The sequence below is a fragment of the Acartia tonsa genome, chromosome 12, assembly GCF_053477335.1.
Source record: "Acartia tonsa isolate MP-2025a chromosome 12, ASM5347733v1, whole genome shotgun sequence".
Lineage (NCBI taxonomy): Eukaryota > Metazoa > Arthropoda > Copepoda > Calanoida > Acartiidae > Acartia > Acartia tonsa.
Window position 1 is genome coordinate 45879110 of NC_137271.1, and position 24226 is coordinate 45903335.

General features: G+C 31.4%; 2 protein-coding genes across 3 annotated transcripts; both read right to left on the bottom strand.

Annotated features, from left to right (window-relative positions):
- Positions 1–1150: 1150 nt before the first annotated feature.
- LOC145333772 (trypsin-1-like) lies at positions 1151–13037 on the bottom strand. 2 transcript variants are annotated; one of them, XM_080179001.1, is made up of 12 exons: positions 10048–10123; positions 6914–6976; positions 6697–6756; positions 6376–6461; positions 5494–5551; positions 5116–5152; positions 4498–4580; positions 4020–4096; positions 2795–2889; positions 2358–2389; positions 1694–1747; positions 1151–1303 (listed from the first exon to the last, which is right to left on the bottom strand). In XM_080179001.1, the coding sequence occupies exons 6-12, from the start codon at positions 5132–5134 to the stop codon at positions 1271–1273; spliced, it is 393 nt and encodes a 130-aa protein (XP_080035127.1). In that variant the 5' UTR covers positions 5135–5152; positions 5494–5551; positions 6376–6461; positions 6697–6756; positions 6914–6976; positions 10048–10123; the 3' UTR covers positions 1151–1270. The 2 variants fall into 2 exon arrangements, 1 of the variants encoding a protein (XP_080035127.1); XR_013884596.1 differs by lacking the exons at positions 1151–1303; positions 1694–1747; positions 2358–2389; ... (2 more) ...; positions 4498–4580; positions 5116–5152 and adding exons at positions 11202–11305; positions 11808–11869; positions 11951–12052; ... (1 more) ...; positions 12433–12471; positions 12972–13037 and having other exon boundaries at positions 5493–5551; positions 10048–10120.
- A 5629-nt stretch (positions 13038–18666) lies between these two features.
- Positions 18667–23307, bottom strand: LOC145333535 (low choriolytic enzyme-like). The gene is made up of 9 exons (XM_080178694.1): positions 23251–23307; positions 21390–21503; positions 20558–21248; positions 19962–20026; positions 19697–19834; positions 19350–19439; positions 19167–19231; positions 18943–19018; positions 18667–18801 (listed from the first exon to the last, which is right to left on the bottom strand). Exons 2-9 carry the CDS (start codon positions 21496–21498, stop codon positions 18794–18796), a joined length of 1242 nt encoding a protein of 413 aa, XP_080034820.1. The 5' UTR covers positions 21499–21503; positions 23251–23307; the 3' UTR covers positions 18667–18793.
- Between the last annotated feature and the right edge of the window lie 919 nt (positions 23308–24226).

Genomic DNA, 24226 nt, shown 5'->3' on the forward strand with positions numbered 1-24226 from the left:
GGTCGAACCTTTTATTAATCACAAATGTATACACTATCTAAATATATGTCATCATGCCTCTCTGTTTAAAAAAGTGTCAATAATAAGTCAGCAATGGCTTTTGAAATGCTTCAGTTTTAATAACACTTGTCAACTTGTTTGAATATATTGTGAATTCTGAATTATTTATCAGTTGCTTCAAACTACTGGCAATATAAATTCAAGGTAAGACCTTCATAGTTTTATTACGTTGCATTGTAGTATTTTATAACATTTACAGTATTTTATGGTATTAAAAAAATAATGTGAAATGGCTTTCATGTTCTACTGCAGGCAATAGGTAACCTAATCAACTAGTGTGGTTTAAAATATGTACATGGACAGAAAAATTTTTTCATTATTATTTAACATCATCACATCTTTATAAATAGGTTTAGTTTACACAGCTTGATAAAAACCAGGCTGATGATAATCTGTTTAATCAAAGTTATCCATTTCAATAATTTTAGTATGAAGTTTTGGTGTTCACCTGTTTTTAGTACCTTTCTTCTTACCAAGGTGATAATAAATTGCATACCTTATTTATTGACTAGTAGCTATGCACCTACAATTCTCTAGGGGCACTTTAGTGTGTGGAGTAAGTTGACCCACTATCCCTTTATACTTTCAATTTCAGTTTTAAAAATAAAAGTTAAAATAATTGGAGGGATTATTTTTTGGAGAGACAAATTCTTTAGTTAGAGTGGTGGTAACCTCCACTAAAATAGTTATAAACCTTCATTGTAAATGAGAACCATATAGGTTTAGCAGTGAGCAAGATTTTTTGGTAAAGACAGACAGTGTCACAGACATTCAATTACTTTCTTATAAATATAATGCAAGACACATTTTATCAGTCAATAAACTTTCACTAGAGATTTCTGAAAAGCAAAATTTTAATTTAAAAAAAAATGCAATAGAATTATTAAGTCTTTTTTTGACGTATTTAAAGAAAATGACTTTTTGATATGGCCTTAATTGATTTATTTGCCACCATTATTCTAAAAAAAAAGAAATCACAAATTAATGCCTGATTAAATATAAAAATTAAGGTTGCTTCATAATTCTTATGTTATACCTTTTTCCAAACAGTCATGTCATGGAATCCAGGTGTTAAATAATGATTAAAATAAATTATTGATAAAATGTATTTTGTGATAAATTAAAAGAAAAAGTATAAATAAAAAATATATTTTTTAAATTTAAATTTTTTTTTGCATTGGTTAGTTCATGTGTGTTGTTTTCAGGTTATTCAGGGAGGACATGTGGAACCTTGAATGTTACTCTGAAAAAAAAATTAATAAGACTTTGAGTAATAAAACTGTTAAGGATAGTGTCTGTTTGTCCATTTGTTTATTTCCTGCCTTTTTAGTCTGTCTGTCTGTTCTTAAATCCTTCAGTAATGCTGTTCTTGTATTAGTAGTATTTCTTTCTCTCCCTCTCTATCCACCCTGTTTTCCCTCTTTTTTTTTCTCTCTCTCTCTCTATCTACTTGTCTATCTTGCACTACTCTCTGCCTGCTTTATTCTTTATTCTTGTATTTACAAGCAAAAGAAGAAAGGGTAAAAAAAATAGACTATAAATGATATTGACTAAGTATAAATAAAGAATTTAAAGATGATTTATCATCATCATTCATATTCCTCTGCCAACAATTATTAGAAAAAAAACTTACATTCAACCATCCTAATTGATATGTGACTCTTGCATACACTCCAGGAGCATTAGCCTAAAAATATTGTTGGAAAGTTATCTAAAATGTTAGGTTAGGTTAAGCAAAATATTGTGTAAATTTTTTTATATGAGCTTTATTGAAGGACAATATATTTTTCATAGAAAATTTGTTTCATGGTAATTCAGTAAAGCCATACTAATGTCGAGTAGAACCAATTCTTATGTCAGTTGTAGGTCTAAATTATGAAAAAGTCAGAAATATTTCTTTTATAACCACTGAGGAATTTAATTTTGTATTTTTTTTACTTATAGAGTAATTAGGCTTCTGTTAATTCAACATTACTACTTCAAATCTAAAACTATCCATTAAAAATTTTCTGATCACATTCATGAGTTAATAGAATTGGTTCTTTCTACCATCATATCAAGATAATTGATGTTGTATTCATGTCTATCCAATACAGATATTAGTTAATACATTCCTCCATGATTAGGGGCGGGGGGATAGGTTGTATCATTTTATAGCCAGCTGGAGAAACATTTTATCAGGGTATTTGAGAATCTCTCAGAACACCCTCGTATTTTATGTCCATTGTTGTAAATTTGACAAAACATAAAAATGAATGTGTGCAGCTAAACTATAGCTACTGTAATCAAATATATACCTCAGCACATCCAAAGCCCGCAATTACAATACCTAAAAAAATTATAAATTTATATTAATTTAAAATCACATGATTATCATAGAAACAATCTAGAAAGTGAATTATCCTATTGTATTTACTGTTATGATATGACACAGCTAACTTGTCTTTTCAATAATTTGTTTTCATCCATTTGATGTTGCCAATGATTTGTTATTGTGCGTTGTTAGATTGAATAATTTATTGCCCTTACTTATATATGTATATATTTTTTTATCTTTGTTTTTAAAAATATGACTGATACACCATTTTACATCACAATTATAGATGTGATTCAAATAAAAATATCATACATTAGTAGTTTTTTAGAAAGAGACAGAGAGACAGCATGGGTAGAGAGAGTGAAAAAATGAAATAGAAAACCATAATACCAGAAATTGTTACTGTAAAATACTGACCAGCAAGTGTGTAAGAGTTATTCTCAGAGACCACCAAAGGTCCTCCAGAATCACCCTGGCAGGCATCCTTGTTGGGTGCAGAGGCACAGATCATACTAAATTATTTAGATGTAGAAGGGGAGGGGGGCTGTAAGACCTTATGGCAATATGATTGCCATTTAATATGTGGGAGAGCATTACCTAAAAAGAATTATCAGTATGAGAACCTTAAAATGATTAAGAATAGGCCTTTTTATAGTTTATTATCAAAATGAATTCACTGAAAACTCTAAGGCAATCCAGAACCACCCTGCCAGAATCCTTGTTGGAAGGGCTTGAGTGTTTTATGAAAAAAAAACATTCATCCAGAATGACAGACCTTTCCTGTAGGTCCCAAGGCACTTATATACAAATATTGCACACAACTAACCCTTTCATTGCACAACACTAAGTTTTAAAATAACTAAGTTAAGAATTTATCCTTTTTATGGCCAAGTGATTAATTTTGTTCATCTAACAAAGTAGCAGTAGGTACCATTTCCAATATACTTTATTATGAAGCAGACCTCCTCCCTGGCTAAAAATTTTTGTTTGTAATTGATTAAAGGGAGTGTAAACGTAAAAATTTCTCATCTGTTTATCAAATCTTAACATTTTCAAGCACATTTCACTACACTGATCAACCAAAAACGTCCTATTAACAAAAATATCCAGAAATAATGTCTTGATTTTATGATATTTTGGGAGGTAAAAAGGATGAAACAGGGAAAATCTGAACGGTTTTGTTTCTTATAATGTTTGTAGGGATATTTAACTTGTCATATATAGTTAAAACAATTTACTTACTGTTAAGGATTTATTTTATGATATAAAATTGCTAATTAGTTTTTTTAATAATGTAGTAATTAGTTAATAAAGATCTATTTTAAATTCGTATTATTGACAAAAAATACCTCACTGTCTACAAAGGGTTGAATCTCAGAGGTTATTTAAAGTAATAAAATAATAATATGTCAAAATGTTTAGTTTTAGCTATAGTGGGAGAAAAAGAAATTTAATTCACATTTATATAGTCCAGAAAATTTCTTCCTTTCCTGAACCTTTTGAAAATCGGTGGAAAAAGCTGATTTTTAAGGAAACTAGAGACATTTTTGCCCTATCTTTGAGATTATGTGAATGAGATGATGTTAAGGTTTGATAATCTGATGAGAAATTTTCTCGTTCACAGTCCCTTTAACTATAATACCTGCTTTTAATTAAGGTACAAGAGTAAGCAGTAGAGGTACAACAGGCTGAATTAGACATTGTGTTTACTGTCACTTCCTACAAATAATTACACATATAACTTTTACTTCAAGATTCTTTTGCAAATAAATATAAAAAGTCTAGATCACTTATTTAGGCCACGAGGAACAAAGGGTACAATCCAACTATATTATTGGTTAGAAAGTATACACATAATACATGAGGACATATTTTTATTTCATCTATAAAAAAAGTCATCTAGCTATAAATAGCAGACAGGTCCTTGCTCAGGTACAGTACATTGTCCAAAAATTATTGTCCTTTTTGTTGTGTGATTCAATTGTGACTAAATAAAGTTAAAAGAACTTGGTCTACTGGAAACTCAAGAAATGTTCCCCTAATTCTTACCAATAAAGTACAAGACATAAAAAAGGAATTTTTTATAGAATGTCATATCCTTATATTAATGTTAGATATACCTGGAGCTTATTAGGACTAGGACCACCAGAGTACAGGTTTCCCCATCCAGTAACAACAGCTGCCTTGTTCTCATATTGGTTAGCTATACAGATACATTATCAAAGGGGATAAAAATTAAGGCAATATGATAGTTACTTGAAACATGGTGCCCAATACTTAAAAATTATATGAGTCCAGTGCTCCCCCCCCCGCATCTATGAAATAAGATAAAAAGTGTCCAAGGTGTTTTCCTACAAACAGATTTTTCTCCCTCCACCTTATTTTAGGAAGTATACTATATTAATTGAAAGGGGTAATGTATTCCCTATGCCTAACCCTGCAGGATTACCAAGCATCCAATATGACATATGAGCTGAAGTAATAAACAATCAAATGAAAACTACCCCGCCCACTTATTTTAATGTATTTTAATTAAAAGATGAGATGGTTCAACATTGCACTCTGTGAGGGAAATAATAGTTTGGTTATGAATCATGAAGTATCCTATTAAGCTAGTCACTATGAGAAAAGAAGGATACCTAATGAACATTAATTGTTTATCTTTTTGTATTTTTCTTCCCCTTATCTTCAATTCCTAAACTTCTACTACAGAATATAATATTGTTGCTAACATTTACCTATACTGGAAGTTGGCATACAAACAGGGGCAACATCCTGAAATTTGTTTATTCTATTATTTTCTATTATCTAAGATGAAAAAGGTTTTTATTATTTAGACGTATATATATGATATAGAAAAGAATGTTTACCACCATTTATCAACAAACCTTTGCAATTAAGCTTTGACTTCCTTACTTTATATATTAGTAACTGTAACTGTATGTCTGTAATGATTGATCATACAATGCTTTAAAAATTGGAAATACAGAAAAATAGAGGAAAGTAGAAAGAAAAAAAAGTTTACAGAGAAAGACAGACAGAAGGAGGAAAACACGTCATTCCAACACATATACCTAGAGAGTATCTTCACATCCAAAATAGTTTTATGTTTTTACCTCAGCCCAAGTAAGTTCCTCACAGAGCAGAAGTGTAGCATAATCGTTATCATCTGTGCTAAAAATATAAAATATCTATCAAATAAATAGTTTTGATGTATGTTTTTCATCTTCTAAATTTAACAACCTTTGCAAGTTAAAATTGTAAATAACTTTTTAAATTTGAATAGTTGGAGTTATTTTCCTGCAAAACCGATTTTCTTTAAAATAAGTATACCATCATTGGCAAAAAAGTTGTTAAAGAGATTGTTGTTCAGTAGTTAAAGTTTGTATGATATTCTTATGATATCTTATTTAAAGACTAAGTCCTTATATATATACCTTATATTATAGCAATCTAATAAGTACTAAGCTGCAAAAGTTAAAATGTCCTATAGTTACACCGCTATTATGTTTAAACGAGTGAATTAAAGGCTTTTTAAAATATATAAATGTATTTTACAATTTAGTGTAAAAAAAGGCAACCAAAGTTTACACACTGATGCATTATAGATAAAATCAGATTATTTAACATTATTATTAATATAGTTAAAAATAACTCATAGGAATATCATAGTATAAGAACATTATGTCTAAAAAAATATATAACAGCTACTTCAGCTAAGTTGAATATAACAGTAACATACCTTGATATATTAGGATTTAGAGTTGGAACTCTGAATTCAGTGTGAGCTTTTAACTAACTTGCAATGAAGGATTGCTATCCCTTTTTAGACTCCTACCATTAAGTTAGAAGTGAATGAATGACGGAAATGTACTTTTACTTGGGCTTCATGACTTTCCAAAAAGAGTATAAATCTTCAGCTTTTTCTTAAAGTATGCAATTGATAAAATGATAAGTAAAATTAGTGAAAAGTTAATCTATGAAAACAATGAGGGCACCTCCAGTTATAGTTGGGATGTTCAGCCTTTCCACAAACTTTAACATATCTCTCTCCATCAGATTTGGTCAGGTCATGTTCTGCAACCTAACAACAGCATTTGTAATAGTAAAGTTATTCTATATGTATTTGTCTGTGTGGTTATGTTTGTCTGTAGTAATCTATAATACAAAGTAGCTTGATGTTTGTCTTTGAAACTATGGGGAGGGGGGAGGAGAACTTCCCACTCCTCAAGTGCCCTAGAGGCCTCTATGGGCTTAGCCGCTAGTTACTTATATAGATATATCTGCATTACTAAAAATGTGATAAAAATCCTACTTACCAGAACCCAGATGCTGCTGGCAGCTTTTCCTTCTGTACAATGGGCAGCAGTCACGATGGTCTAAAACAAGGATAATCAGAGACATTACTGACACAGCTTTAATATTTTTCTCAATTATGAAAATTTGAATATTTAGTTTTTAAAAGTAAAAAGGGCTTTTTGGTAATTCAATTTCAGTTGAAATCAAAGTGCCGCGTTTTAAAACAGTTGTCTTTACCTTTCTGCTGACAATAGAGCCGCCGCAGAATGGGGTAAGGCCAATGTCTTGGACTAGTCCAACCTATAAGTTATATTAAATAATTATAAATTGTCCAACATATGAATGGATAAAGTTAGTTGATGCTAACCCTTCTCTTAGAGCCTTTTGGAAGTTCAAAAAACGTGAGTTAAAGCTGTTAAGTGTTAAAGTGATAAAGAATTTATTTTTTCAAAATGCATTTTTGTTTACCTTTTCTTACCTTACCTTCATTTTCATAGAATAATGCCTTAAAAGTTGAACTAAGTTAAAAAAAATCAGATTAAATGCTGAAATCATTTCCACACAAACTTACTGTAAAAGTTTGAGCAATAATTAAACTATGAGAAAATAAGCCATTTCTTTGCTTGCAGATAAAAACTAAAAAATCTATACTTAGGAAAGATTTTTGTGATAAATCTCTATTAATATTTGTCTTCATACTTTTTTAAAATGTAATGACAAAATTCCTTATATTTTATAAAATGATTGACCAAATTTCGGTATTTTTGAGTCGTTATGAAGACAAAAGAAAAATTGATTAAATCTCTATAAAGAATAATATTTAAGAATTAAATTGTTTAAAAAGTAAAAGTATATTATATTTGCTACACACTTTTAGCAAAAGATTCAGTCATTTTACTAAATATTTCCTTAAAAATTAGTATTCTATTTTTTAAGTCAATGAAAGATTAGTAATAATCCACACACACACACCCAAATTATCTACACACACACACACACTACGTAGCCTAACATTCACACACACACACACCCACACACACTCATTCTGCCTAAAATGCCCACTCTCCCCATGTATCTACACACACACACACACACACGCCCACACCCACACACACTCATTCTGCCTAAAACGTCCACTCCCCCAACGTAGCTACACACACACGAACACACCCACACACACTCCTTCTGCCTAAAACGCCCACTCCCCTAGGTAGAGTTGTAGAATTAGGTAGAAAATATGATGACGGGTAAGAAATATAAGAAAATAAAATGACGCAAAATTTATACACTTTACGCAAATTTCTGATCTAAATTTTCACGTTTCTTTAAAAATGCAAAATATAATAATAGCTATTAAAACAATTTTCAAACATAACTATTTTATCTAATTATGATAACAATTAAATAAGAAAAATATTTTTACCATATGCATTGATGCAATTCATGATCAAACACCTAATTGAAAAAAAAATGCAAGACATAGCTTTTAATTCAAGAAAGACTAGGGGCAACGCCCCCCATAGAAACCTCTAGGTGTTCTTAAGGTGGCAGGGGGATAATTCAACCACCCTTCTACTTTTTAATTTGAGTTTTAATAAGAAATATTTTTTTAAAAATTTGGGGGGGGGGGATTTTAATTTGGGAGGGTGGAGCTATGGTCTCCTAAAATAGTTCAAAACCTTCCTCATTCCTAAAAGATCTTAATTGCAAAGTAAAACCAAACAGATGTAAGATTTTTAAAAAGATTTATAAAAAAAATTGGCGCATTTGTATGTACACCTATATATTCTCCAGATTTATCCAGAAAGAAGGGAAACGAAAAAGAGAAGGGGTAAAACAAGTTTGAAGATTTCTGAAAATAGTTATGAACTCCAACTTCTTCCATTGAAAATATTACCTCTTTTGTAAACTATATATATATATAGAGAGAGAGAGAGAGAAAGAGATAGAGAGAGAGAGAGAAAGAGAGAGAGAGAGAGAGAGAGAGAGAGAATAGAGAGAGAGAGAGAGATGGAGAGAAAGACAGATAGATAGAGAGAGAGAGAGAGAGAGAGGTAATGAAATGTCGTGCCGGTAAAAAACATTTTATTTTTCGAACTTCAACTATTTTTCTTTTTTGCATTTTTTATCATTAAAATGATAATCATGTTGTGTTACTTTTAAATGACATTTTAAAAAATACACAATGCTTTATCTATTTTGAATACAATTCCCTATAAATCACTGGGATTGTTCGTGTTTAATGCATTTATTATTCAGTTTTCATAATAATGATAGGAGCAGTATCATTCTGTTTGGAAAATTTGAAAATTCTTTTTCATCTAATTAAATATTTATCATTTTTTTAGGCAATATTTTAAAGATTTATCTTCAATTGTCAGTTATCTACCTATATATATAACGTTATTTGCAAATTCACAGCCACTTTAAATAGTAAAAAGACACAATTAACAAAATTACATCAATGTCTCATTGATGATGATGACTCTACGTGGCTTTATGTAACCTCGGGTACTAGACATCTCAACGCACCTTGAAACATACTCCATTTATTATTGCGGTGTAAAGCGTGCATAGGCCCATCAAACAACTAACTCTTTGAGATGCACAACCTTTGTCTGAGAAGTCCCAACTGTGCATGGTAACAAGTTGTGCCTGTTTCGGGCCAAGGCGGGTATGCCATATCTCATTAATAGCAGCTGAGAAAATGATTCATCCTCATAGCAGACGGACTGGTATGTTTACCTGCCATGGGTATCAATTCTCCTTAGTGGTAACTTCATTAATTTTTTTTTAATTTGTGCAAACAAAGAAGGATTTTTAAGATGAAACAAATATTTACTGTAACTTCAGGAATTCAACAACGCTCTTTTCATTTATGCTTTATTAATTTCAGTGTCACAATGCATTATGTTATACAGAAATATTGAAAGAATGGTTGTACAAAGTAGGACATGCAGAGCGCGACTGCTTGTATGTACCTAGATAAGCTAGCAAGGTCTCACATTGCCACTAAGGCAGGTAGCTTGGCAAGATTAAGTACAAATGTAACAAGAGTAGTCCTATGCAAAGGCCATGTTGTATGTAAAATTTGCAATAAAGACTTAAACCAAATTTTAACTTAAATTTGATTTCAATAATTTTTCAAATGTATTTGTTTTAAAACATTGAAAACCACCACATGGGTGCGGGAGGAGGAGAGGCAGCACACAAAACCAGAATTGTCAATTATATAATGTATGTAATAAACCTAAAACAATTTCATAGATCCCACTCTCCCCAGAACCCAATCTTAAATCCTATCTTTACCTACCTAAAAAAGTTTCATTTTTACTTAACCAAAAATCATGAGACTACTTTCAAAAACATACCTGCCAAGGATACTCATTCTTTTCAGTAGTGATTCCTCCAACAATTCTTGTTGTTCTTTTTGCTTGGCTTCATCTGTTTAAATAAATAAATTTTAAGTTTAGGTATATTAAAAATGAAACACTCAAATTATGACATGGAATTACAATTTGAACACATGTAATTAAATTGAAATATTTAAATTAAGGGTAACCTTTACATATGTTAGAATTTTTATCATATGCTAATTATCAAAATGTGAGATACTTAACCCATTAGTGCCGAAACGGGTTTTAAAACCCGGTTCCAGAAAATGTAAAAAAAAACGGTTTCCGGCTTCATAATTGCATCATTCTCAGTATGAATCCCCCCTCTACTACCCTGGCTTTCATTTCCCCCTGGAGCAGGCAGTTTTGCTTACTTCCGTTTGCCGGTATAGATCAACAAAGTTTGAAAATCATGAAAATTCAAAATACCCCATCTAACTTTTTTGTTTTTATTGTAAAGTCGCTGATTTTTTTCGTTAAATCTAAAGTTTATTGACAAGTACATCTATTTGTGAATTCGTTTTATTTAAATTATTATTTTTTATATGATTTTTTTATCGTTTTTTACGCCCTATATATGCCCGGTTCGGCATTTCCATTTGGAGTCTGAAATTTTTATTACCCGGTTTCACTAATAGATCTTTTTTGACAACAACAACAAAACAGGGTTTTTTTACCCGAAATCGCCAGCTAAACACGAAATTTGAAATAAATCGCTTCGTATTATACTTGTAGCTCTATAGATTACATGAGGTTCTGTAGTTTTCAATTACAGATCGTATCAAAGTTCTAAAAAGTGTTCATCTCAGTTTTGGCGTTCAAATATTACATTTTTCGATTTTTGGTCAAAATAACCGGGTTTTTACAGGAAAACCGGGTTTTAACGCCGGGGGAAAGCACCAAAAATGGGTAATAATGCCTGGTTGGTATTTATGGCCGAGCCGAACCGGGTTTTTTTGCAACTTTCCTGTGCACGCCACTAGAGCAAAACAAAAAAATACGAATTCCGTTTTGACCATTATAAAGCTTCCCTGAAACTTTCAGCTCGATCGGCCCATAAAAGTGGCGCTCGGCACTAATGGGTTAAATTAGCAATTTAAAAAACATAAATAATTAATTTTTTTTCCTACTTGCAAACAGGTTTCCGACATACTGCACCAAAATTTCCAGCATACCAGCAAGATGCATCATTCCATTTGTAACCTGACCCCCACCACACAGAATTAGAATGAATCTAAATAAAAAATAATTAAGTGCCAAATTTAATCATCTATAATACAAAGTAGAATGATGTATGTCTGTCTTTCTGTCTGTCCCTTACGATCCTGGTAACTATTGAACCCATTGGATTTTACTCTTCAGGGAATATACCTACTGGTCATGTGGTAGTTTTAAGCTATTTTCTTGGGTGTGGGACACCTCCAACCCCCCCAAAAAAATCACCCTTATTTTTTTATTTTTTAAATTACCTCTTCAGATAAAGCCCCTAGAAGCTAGGGGCCAAACTTTTAGTTACAATAAAAGTATTAAACCTTGATAAGAACCGTTTTTTTTGTGAGCTGCAAAAACCCATCAGCAGGACAACCTCACTCCTGTACATTTTTCTTTAAAACCCTCTATGATTAATATTTATTTTTTCCCTTTAATTGACATTATGTAATCTTTTTCCTATCAAGGACTAAAAGTATACATGTCAGTTAATGTTTATTAGCTATTAGAAATAAAATTATAGATACCAATGCACAGTCTTCATTGCCAGCATTATTTGGTTCATTTCGATGCCAATCTTTAAATGTCACTAAATATATACATTAAATGCTCCATTAAATGATCTCATGAGTTATTATAACAAAAATTATGGATCAGAAATTAGATTTACTTGAAGATCCATCATCCCAGACCCAGGAACCCTCAGAGGCAAGATCATTAGCTCCAATCCAATATCCACTAAATCCATATGAGTTAGACCATAATACTAAACCTAAATAACATTAACTCTAATATCAAACTTAAATCTGATTTAAGACGATTTTTATATTTTTAGACAAATTCTGCATTGATTCTAATGATTATTAATGAACCTTTGATAAATTCATTGTCAGCACTGTTTTTTATTATTGCAAGTCTCGAATTCATGGATGAACATTCATTTTGTGCACTCCACCAGTTCATATTCCTGTGCACAACTTTGTAACATGTTCCTATAAACAAATATCCATCTATCTTTAAATAAAAATTATCTAAAGACTTATCTGAAGTTTAGAAGTTATTATTACTCTATAGTTTGAATTAGTTTATGAATAATAAATATATTTACACAATCTTAGAATTACAAAAAAGTAAATTTTTAATATGAATAACCTGTTGCTCTATCTTCAAACCATCCTGTATTACAGTTACCTAAAAATCTTAAGAATATTTCTCCAGCTTACACAATAAAATGAAAAATCATTATTTTCAACAATATAGGAGGAAACATTTATGTATAAATTTTTCAGATCTTCTTAGAAATTTTTTTTTCAATTTTGAAAATTTGAGTACAAAGCTCCCCCCCTCCCCCCAACAGCGAAGTATGAACTCTGGACGCAGCTCTTGGCCCCCTTGCCTGCCTAGCTGCAGCACTCGGCTCCCTAGCCTATAACCTAACCTAACCTAAAATAGTTGTTCGCTGTCGAGGGGGGGGGGGGGGGATTACTCAAGTTTTTAAAATTAAAAAAAAAATCTAAGAGGATAACGCCTAATTTTATATCTAACAATCCTGGTTTTGTTTTAAATTTAAATCATAGTTGGGAGCTTATCAACGCGCATAGGCCATGTTAATTGTCTTATAAAGAAAAAAAATCTTAGGGCAAATACGCTGGTTAACATATATAGCATCAAAGAGAAGAAAAAAAAATGACCTTGAAAATAGCTTGAAAATACTGGAGTAAGTATTGCAAGAATACACAAAATCAGTTCCATTTTCTGAATACAATATTTAAACTTTAGATTAAATTGCTGCAACAGTAGTTGGTTTTTTAGCATTGGATTAGCTGCAGCACTATTCTGCTGTTAAACTCTGAGTTTTAGGTTTTAGAAAATGGGAGTAGTACACAAAAACTGATGATTTTATAGAAAGGACAGACAGTATAACATATAACATTCTTTGAAAAAAAGGCATGTTAGGTTAGAAAAAAATCGTGAAAACGATTTACACAGGATGTACTGGGACCTTATGGTGAGTTCAGAACATGCTTTACCTAAATTGAATTAGAGGTTTTACTTAGTAGAAAATTTTAAAATTACTTTTGGTGATCAAATTTTACTTTTATTCTTAGAGTACCTTCACCTAACCTCCTTTGTTGTCTTATTTTGTCTTTCATGTTCATCATGCAAATTCGTTCACATTATGGTTGAAATGACAGGTAATATGAACAAATTTGCATGATAACCAGGAAAGACAAAATAAGACAATACAGGAGGTTAAGTGAAGGTACTCTAAAAATAAAAGTAAAATTGGATCACCAAAAGTAATTCTAAAAATGTTCTATTATGGGAAGGTACTAATTCAATTTAGGGAAAGCATGATCTGAACTCACCATAAAGTCTCAGTATATCCTGTGTAAACTGTTTCCATGGTTTTTTTTCTAACCTTACAAGCCTTCGGGTGGGTTGTGTGTGGCAAAACCAGGAGGTATTTCATATATATAATATATATTACCTTTCCCATTATAACAGGAGCTGAAACTGATAAAATGTTAGATTTCAATCTTCATTTTATACAATTTATCAAGTGTTTTCCTTAGGTATGAATAATGAAAAAAATAATTATAAAAAAAACAAATCTTTCTTACTACAATCTATTTCCAAGAGTGATCAACACAGTTTATTTAAACACGCTATTCTTATTTGATAAGTCCAATAATTAACAAATCATCAGTTGGTTATAAATAAAAAGACATCATATTTAGATGAGCCAAAAATATGTACTGATTGTTGAAGATTAAGATGCATCTTTTCACCAGTGGGGTGAGATAGGAGTGGGGATGTAGGGGATGGGGTGATATAACATAAGATGAAAAAAGTGGGGGGGGGGGGGGGGTGAGGTATTTAAATACAAGTTTTTTTATATAAAACATAAAAGGCAATATGGTCTTAAAAGTAATCAATATTATGGATAATATATAAAAACAAAAGTAGTGAAGCTCAAAAATTATGGATTAGCATCCGGAATGAACTATAGAGCCTTTAGATACAAAATAAAAGTTTAAATAAAATCATGAAACCTTATTTAATCTAGGAATTGCTCTAGCACCCCAATTAATTGACATATCTTGATGAAACTTTGTGAAAATATGAAGAATGAAAAAGCCGAGAAAATCATGTTTTTCCCAAAACGGACAGACGGATATTTCAAATTATAGAGTAGCATCGCTACTAAAAATTGCTATAATATGGCAATACATGGTAAATAGAATATATAAGTTGGAAAGAATTTTAATGTTAGTGGGAGAATTAAAATCTGCATCAAATTTTATAAAAAATCCTTGAAATTTTATGCAGATTTCAAATCTCCCTTTAACAGTAAAATTCTTTCCAACTTATATATCTTAATGGTTAAGTTTAATCCACAACAATATTTGGCTAAATAATCATAACAGCCCAAATTGCTCTAAACTTGGTCAAAAGAGACCAAAGTGAAGTTATGAAAGAAAACTTAGTATTGTTTCAAACCGAATTTTTGTTCAAGTGGGGTGTATAGTAAGCTATATAAGTTGGAAAGAATTTTAATGTATATAATAGATTTGAAATCGGCATAAAATTTTAAGGATTTTTTAAGTTTTTAAATTTTAAGTTTGTTTTTTGTATAATTCTTAATTTAAAAGCTCAAATACAATTAAAGTTAATTAATTTGACATCTGTGATTGGTGGGTTCAAAACAATCTGCGGTCTGATTGGAGAAGCTTAAGTGTCGTACATCATTCAACCAATTAGAGCTCAGGTAGTTTCCAATCCACCTATCCTATTGGTCAAAATTAATTAATTTAAATTGTATAAAATTTTATACAGATTTCAAATCTATTATATACATTAAAATTCTTTCTAATTCATATAGCTTAGTGTATAATGCGTTTGCCTCTTATACACGTAAGCCACAGGATTCTTAGAAACACATGTTTATACCTACGTCTTTTCTTATACCTACGTCTTATTTCTTTTCAAATAATTTGATATCAAAAGATATATAACACTTGTATTTTCAACTACATTCACTTATTTATGTAAATTGGATTTATTGCTGTAAAGGGAAGGAGCAATCTACTCACAGTGGTCCTAAGGGCCAAAGAAGTTTGACAAAACCCAGATACTAAAAGAAAATTTTTTTTTGGGAATTACTGTATTACCCCAAGAAAGTTTTATCCCTAAGAGAAATGAAATATAATTTAGTATGCTTCATACAATTTTCCCCCTACCTCCCCAACCCTCCACAAATGTGAAAAATTCCCTGTTAAAATGGGGGGGGGGGGGTTATATTACCCCTTTAAAGCACCTAGAGCGTAAAGAGAGAGGAGTATTAAATAAGCACCAAAATATAGCATTAAAATTTTGCTAAATTTTCAGCTAGAAAAATGTTACCCACTCCCTGAGGAGGTCACCTCCACCCTTCCTCCATTTTTTGGGGAGGGGGTCTGATTATAGATTTATCATTGAATTTTCTTCCTTTGGTTACAATTTTCCTTGTAGAGCAAAAAGTAAGAAAGCCACAAAAAAATTATGCCTGTGTCTGAAATTGTCATTCAATAAGCTTTCTATGGTAGGTTAGGCTTTCATGAGTCTTTTATACAACCAAAGGGTTTGAAACCAAAGCAACAAAAATCATGACAAACAACCTTGATTTGGTCTATTAACTTTAGAATTGAATAAACCCCAAGAAGGAACAGCTATGATTTTAAGAAAATCAGTTCCTGGCATGTGACACTAATAGTGAACTTAGGAAAAATGATTTTGTTTATAAAGATAAACATTTTCTGGAAAAAAAATTTACTTCTAGCTTCAAAAATAAGAAAATTACAGCTGTTTGAAATTTTTAAGTAAAAACAAAGGTTGTTAAATAGAAGGGTGAAGGAGGCGAAAATTGACTTAGTATAAAAGGTTGGAAATTCATTACCAAACAGGGGACTTGCACAAAAAATTTAGCCCTCTAGCTCTAATAGGAACTGAGATATTAAGGGGGCGTTGAACGCCCCCCCCCCCCCTGGCCGATTAAGGTGCAGCAAGGGGCCCGACTGTAAAGGGTTAAAGTAAAAAAAACGATTTTTTTCAGACAGGTAGTTTGGATATTACGCTATTATATCCAAAATACACTTTTTGTAAAAAATACAGTTTTGGCCAAAATAGCATTATGTGCGCTTTTAAAATGAATAAACGATCATTTTGGCGTATAAAAAGTAAATGTTGGATGAAAGATTGTCTTTTTCTAGGGGTGATTTATAAACCTTCACAGGACCTATGAGAAGATACCATGTAAAGGAGAACCACATTGGTTCAGTGGTTGGAAAGAGTTAAAACATTTTTTTTGGGGGGGGGGGTCTTTAGGGGTGATTTATAAACCTTTGCAGGACCTATGAGAAGATACCAAGTAAAGGAGAACCATATTGGTTCAGTGGTTAGAATGAGTTAAAACATTTTTTTTGTTTATTTTTGGAGGGTCTTTTTCTAGGGGTGATTTATAAACCTTCACAGGACCTATGAGAAGATACCATGTAAATGAGTGGTTGGTCAGATCCCTTGGTACACTAAGACTCACATAGATCATGTTACTTTTTTATAAGGTACATAAATAGTAATACAGATACTTTACAATCAGGGTCTCTCGGTACGTCCATCTGTCTGTATAAAAACAATACTGAATATGATTATTTGGTACTAGCGGAGGGGTCCTTTTTAAAGGGCGATTTCTCTCAGGAGGGTGAAGGTACCCCTACCCAAAAAAGCTTTCAATATCTCAGTACCTATGAAAAGCTACATAGTAAAAAAGAACCGGCTTTATCCTCTTTTTTTCAATTTTGATCAGGCTTTATCAAAGAAATATGATTTTGTCGACAATTATATTGAACAATCTAATCCATGACAACCCTCCATTCCCCCCCTGTTAGTCCCTAAAGTTTTGTAATAGCATTTTCTTCTTTATTGTCTTACCATTTTTGGAGACTTTAATGAATTTTGATTGGTTGGTCTATTAAGATAAGTGTTCAAATGTTGCAACCACTAATTGTAATCTACAGAATGATAATTTGGTGTAATATCCCAGCATGTGTACATTAATTTAACAGCCATTGACTTATTATTGTATGGAGTGCTCAAAACGGCTGGACAACATACCGGCTCTGAGTTTGGCGATGGCGGCGCTGCAGTAGAGAGCAAACTACGGATTTGGCAGCTAGCAGTGACAAAGGCGGTGGTCAACATTTTATTACTAACTTAAGATATTCAAAATGGTCATTTATATACAAAATGATACATAGAATAGATAGATAGTAGGAGGTCTGTGGGTAGTGATAACAATGAATGGACTGGTGATAAGGAGTGGTGATAACAATGGAATATTTGCAGTGGTGATAAAAGGTAGAGTGAACTAGAAGTCCATGGCAGGGGTTGTATCCAGTGTGGTGAAGGCACAGGGGAAGTTGTATAATAGATGTTAAATATTCGGATTCACTTGTAAATATACAGATGGAGGGATGTACAGAGAGACTAGAAGTGTAGAGTATCTGCGCTATTTTTATGAATCTATGATCATCTAGGCTGCAATGAAAGATTTCAGAGTTATGAATATGCATAAAGTCCCTAGTTGCCAGTATTTGTATATATAGACAGACAGACATACATACACACATTCCCTAGTTGTAGAGTAGCTGTTATTTATTTGGATGCAATTATTTTATATTTTACATACATATTGTATATCCTTATCATGAAGTAACAGGATATGTGTGTGTGCTGACGGATCTCGCTAACCACTGAACCGAAATGGTTCTCCTTTACATGGTAGTTTTTCATAACTCCTGGTAGAGTTCATAACTATTTTTGGGTAGGGTACCAATACCATCTTAAAGAAATCACCCCTAGAAAATGACCAACCCCCAATTTTTTTTTTATTTTTTATTTTAAAACTGCAAATGAAATATTGGGGATTGACTTCCTCCACAACCCAAGGACCCCTAGATGTCTCTAGTGATGTAACCGCTGCTGATACAGTATCCTATCCTATAAGTAGTAAGGTTTTTTTGTCTGAAGCTGAAGATGATGGAAATTGTCACTTTGAATTGGTTTTACTTATCAGGTAAGCTTTATAATATCTTGAGTTGGTTTTATGCTATTTTCCTGAAATCTCCCTAGAGGTTATGGGTGAAGTAACTAGTCGATTATACAGGAAAAGCCAAAAATGGTTAATATCATAGAGGTCAAAATTGATCCATGATCTTAACCAATTTCAAAGCAATACTGGAATATATTTTTCACATACAGGAATAAAACTAAAGTATAGATTTGTTCAGGATTTGTAAATATTTTGACAAAAAAACATCCTACATCTAAGAATAGATATACAGTCAGTAAAAACCAAAAAATATATATTTTTCATTAATTTTGTAAAAATAACCAAATTAAATTAACAAATGAAAAAAAGTAGCAAAAATTCCATTATTCTAACATCATCCAGTAACAACCTCCAATTTCTTATTTATTGAGCTGAAATAAAAGATATTTATAAAGGGGTGACATTAACCTTTTATTTGCTCTATTCCTTCTTCACATAGTCCAAAAATATTATACTATTTAAAATATATCTTTTATATTAATCAATATCTTTCTCAAATTCAATATATTTACCAATGAATTGTTGACATATAGGATAGTCTAATTCAAAGTCACATTTCCAATCATTCCACTTATTCCATATATTCAGCTGCAAAAAATTATATTGTTATTTAATTTCATTTTTAGTTATCACTCTATGCAATACTTGTCAATAAAATAATTTAATATATGCCTATTATTTAGGATCTTTTATATTAGGATTCTTAATAAACTATAAAAAATCTAAATAATTATACCTCTACACAATCTTCATTTCTGTCGTTGTTGGGCTCTCCATAGGCAAAATTATTGAATGTGTCAACTAGAATAAGAAAATATGAATATTTATGAAAAAAATAAAAAAGAATAAATGCTATTTGGATAAACATATATGTATATGTATATACAATACATAACCAGAAACTAAATTTAAAGCAAACCATTAGAACCATCAATCCATTGAAACTGATTCTCATTTACAGAATCATGAAGTCCTATCCAATTCCAATATTGCCATGGTTGTAACAGGGCTAAAAAATATATCAAATAGACAAATGCTTCATTTTGACCAATATGTAAAAAGATTATTTGGTATTAAAATTTTAAATCCTTGCAAAATTCAGGAATTGCTGTTGAAAATTTTGAGAAGATTGTAAACACAGTGTAAAGCATGTAAGATTATGGATGGACAAGCAGAATATAAGAAACACATTAATTACATAAGTTTACTTTGTATACAGAAATTTTTGATAAAAATAAAAAATAATGATTAAAAAAAAATACTTACAATGAATGAAATCATTTTCTGCCTGAGATTTGATTACAGTCAAATCAGACTTATACCCAGTTTTAGATGGTAATGCCTGACATGCCAATCTAGCCTCCTGCCAAGTCTTTGTGACATTAACAATTTGGTAACATTTTCCTTAGTAAAAGATTCATTTTAATCAGAATTGTGCTACTAATTAAATTTTATGGATTGTAGCATAAAAGTTTAGCCAACAATACTGAAAATATTGAAATCTTTAAATATCACTATTTCAATTAATTACCTGAAGAAGTATGGTAATTCCAATCATTTCCACCACATGGGTTACAATTATAAAGAAGATTCAGCTTCCTAATTAATACATATTCTCAATACTTCACTTCAGAATTAGTCTGTTAAGAAAATTGTCCTGTTTCATATATAATTATTAGATTAAAAATATAGTAATACATTTATATATCTATAATACAAAGTAGAATGATGTCTGTCTGTCTGCACGTCCGTCTGTCTGTCCGTTTGTCCCTTAAGATCTCAGTAACCACTGAACCGATCGGATTCTACTCTTCAGGGAATATACCTACTGGCCCTGTGGTGGTTTTAGGCTATTTTCTTGGGGCGTGGGACACCCCAAACCCAACCAAAAATAAAAAAATTCTCTTCATATTTTTTTTTTTGAAAATGCAGAGCCATGTTTTGAAGATGCAAAGCCATATCAAGATGCAGAGCCAGATCATCAATTTTTTTTTGATGATGCAAATGATGAAGATTAAGATCCACCCCATGTACTACATTTTTTAAAATACTTCTTGGGGCAAAGCCCCTAGAGGCTAGGGGCAAAGCCGCTAGTATTGTAATAAGCAAAGAATTGAATATATACTATTCCTAATGTCACCATCTGAGAGCTCTGTTTTCCGATCTAGAACACAGCCAGAAGACTTTAGTTTTTCAATTGTAGGCTTTCCATTCTTAGAAAAAGCATATGCATCATAGTGCATAATAGAACAATAATCGTAAGGAACATTTAAAGTTCTAGTACCAGGTAGAAGTTTAAAGTTATAATCAGTTCCTGGAAAAACATTCTCAAAATTTATCTTAATATATTCATCTCTATCTGGTGATGATTGTTGATGCCAAAATCCAGCTGCATGCAAAAACTCATGTAAAGCTACAGCATATCCATTAGTAATGTCCCAGAAACAAGCATCACTCATTCTTACAGTTTGTTTGCCTCCTATTCTGCCAACAGAGCTACTGCAGCTTTGAGAAGACCGTGCTATGTGAATATAATCTACCTCATTTGTTCTTGGTTTAAATTGAATACAAGAAACTGACTGTAGCCTTGCCATAGCTCTTGCAAGTGCACCCTTTTGTTGCTCAGAAAATCTTGCATCAATAGTGTAAGGCATTACAGCCCCAGGCCACTTTTTATCATCATTAATAATATTTCTAGATTCTTCAATAAGGCTACTTTCAAATAACTCCTCAGGGGCAAAAACTTCAATACCTTCAGGATTGAGCTCTGTCTTATTAATAGGAAGTTTGCTGTAGTACTCTATATCAAGCGGAGCCCCTTAAGCAATAAATAAATTTTACTTATTTATTAAATAAAATGGCATGTTTTATGTAGTCATTTTTTAATAATCCATTATTCCAGATGTTGAATTATCTTATCTTATTATTATTATTGGAATAAATATATTTTAACTTATACCTATGTCTTCAACATCATTTTCAGAATTGTCAGTATTCCTACCAAGCTTCAGTGTTGATACTTCCAAGAAGACAAGGGCAAACACAAACAAAGGAATTATTTTCCTCATAGTCACTTAAAAAACAAGGCTTAAACACAACAAATGCAGTGAAGTTATCATGAAAATGAAAGAATAAATTGCATTCTATTTCTCAAACAAAAAAAATAGGGCTCAGTAATTTTTGTCATCAATCACTTGTCATAAATGCACATGCCATAAGTACAATTGTAATAAAAACATTTGTCATAAAGGTACATTTGTCATAAAAAACATTTGTCATAAAGGTGCATTTGTCATGACATATGTACTTTAATGACAAATGTTTTCATGAAAATGTTTTATGACAAATATTTTTATGACAAACATACCTTTATAACAAATGTTTTTATGACAAGTGTATCTTTTATGACAAATGTACCTTTATGAAAAATGTTTTTATGACAAGTGAATTTATGATAAAAATTACTGAGCCAAAACTAGGTAAATATAAAACTCTCTGTAATGGATTTGGAATTTTAAAATAATTTTGACATTCCCCTTGGCTTCATTTAGTAAATGTATCAGGGGGGTTTAGGCCCCTGTCATAGGGGTGTAAATGGGTTTAGGGGCTATGACTCTTATAATTTTGTCAAGGGGGTAGATACACACCCTTACATCCTTCCTCTGCATGCCTCTGTTTGTAATAAAAAGTAGTTCCAATAATAATTCAATTCATATCAAAGCAGCAAAGATAGACCAACATGAGAAAAATTGAACTAAAGCGTAGTAAAGCATAAACTAAGAATATGAATTCAACAAGGATGACAACATCCATAAGTAGCGAAGCACAAAAAATTGTGGATAGAAATACGTAGAAGTAGATTTAAAGTGTATTTATTAAAATCAAGAATATATTTATTGGAGAAAATAAACACGAAACCTTGTTTTATTTTGTATGATGAAGACGGTTAAAGTAAATTACATACTAGATGCACATAACAATAGGGGGGGAAAAATTTTAAACTGTTAATGCAAAAAAGTTTTAAAATTGGACCAAAAATACCAAAGATATGGGGAAATATGTCAAACATATAAAAATAGCCAAAAACCTGCTAAAAGGCAGTTTGGCCGCCATTGTTTCTTTTCTTAAAACACCAGAAATTTAATGTTAATATCTTTAACTGAAAAATTTTTGAAAATTGGACTATAAACACCAAAGATGTGGGTAAAAATGTGATAAATACAAAAATAGTCAAAAACCTGCAAAAAGGCAGTTTGACAGTCATTGTTGTTTTCTTCAAATGACAGGAAATTTAATTTTGATATCTTTAACTGAAAAAATTTCGAAAATTGGACCATAAACACCAAAGATATGGGGAAAAATGTGAAAAATATAAAAATAGCCAAAAACCTGCAAAAAGGCAGTCTGACCGTCATTGTTGTTTTCTTCAAATGACGGGAAATTTAATTTTGATATCTTTAACTGAAAAAATTTTGAAAATCGGACCATAAACACCAAAGATATAGGGAAAATTTGGAAAATATAAAAAATAGCCTAAAACCTGCTAAAAAGCAGTCCGACCGCCATTGATGTTTTATAGTTAATTGTGCTCCTTAATGATAGGAATGTTGTCAAAAAATTTCAGCTCTCTATCTTTTATAGGAGCCGAAAAAATCACGTTTCCCCCAATTCATTAATTACGGACGGACAGACGGATGGACAGACGGACGGACAGATGGACAGACGGACGGACGGACGGACATTGTGAATTATAGAGTAGCTTCGCTACTAATAATAAGGGATGCCAAAAAAATTTAATCTGTAATCTAAACAACTATTACCTTTCAGATCAAATGATGAACAGAAAATGATGAAGTTTAGTTACTGCATAAGCATTTTATAAGCACAAACAAGTGTTTGATTAATATTTTTTTTGTAATAATAACATTTTTGTAGTTATTTTATCTTAATTAATTGAGTAAAGTTTTCAGACAACCAGTAGGTGGTATCATATTAATTTTGTTACAGTATTTTTTATGTAGTTGAGAATTCAAAAGAAATTAGTTACCTTATGCATATTATATGACAGTTAAAATTCTGTGTTTGTTTAGAATTAGGATGATATCTGCCAGTTTAAAAACTCATGATTACCTACAAATTACCTCTTGCGCGGGAGGAGTTTCTTAAGCCCACACATCTCATATTATAGTTGCAATGTGAAGCATCTTTGCGCCTGATGGGTACTGAGTTATCCTACAGACAACCAAACCGTTGATTGCATGTAGGTCCTATTCTTGCATGGTAATTAGTAGTGTCTGATTTAAACCAAGCAATTTCCTCTACTTTCTATTGCTATAACATGCCTATCATAGCAGCAGTAGGCTTTAATTATACTGTCTTTAGTATGATGCAATGATGTCAGCAGTTTTAATAAAGTAAATTTAAGGTGTGCAGAAAGCAGCCTATAATTCTGTTCCATTATCATAAAAACTAATGCAAGCTCAGCTGTGATTGGCTGTTGAGCTGATTCAGCCTTCTGATTGGTTGGAAATACTACAGTCCTCTCAGTACAACGCAAGTTAAACTTAATTTTTTTAATGATTTTGACTGTAAAAATGGGTATTTTTATTGTAAAAAAATAATTAGTTACTGGTAACCTAAAGAATCATGTACATCTTAATTTTGGAACATATATTTTCTCTTAATTATAGGTTTTTTTGTGCTTATTTTTAGTGTAGATTCGATATTTAAATCAATATTAAATAGAGAATTTGTAGTTTTTGAGATATTTGACCTATTAAGAAGCCCTTTAATACA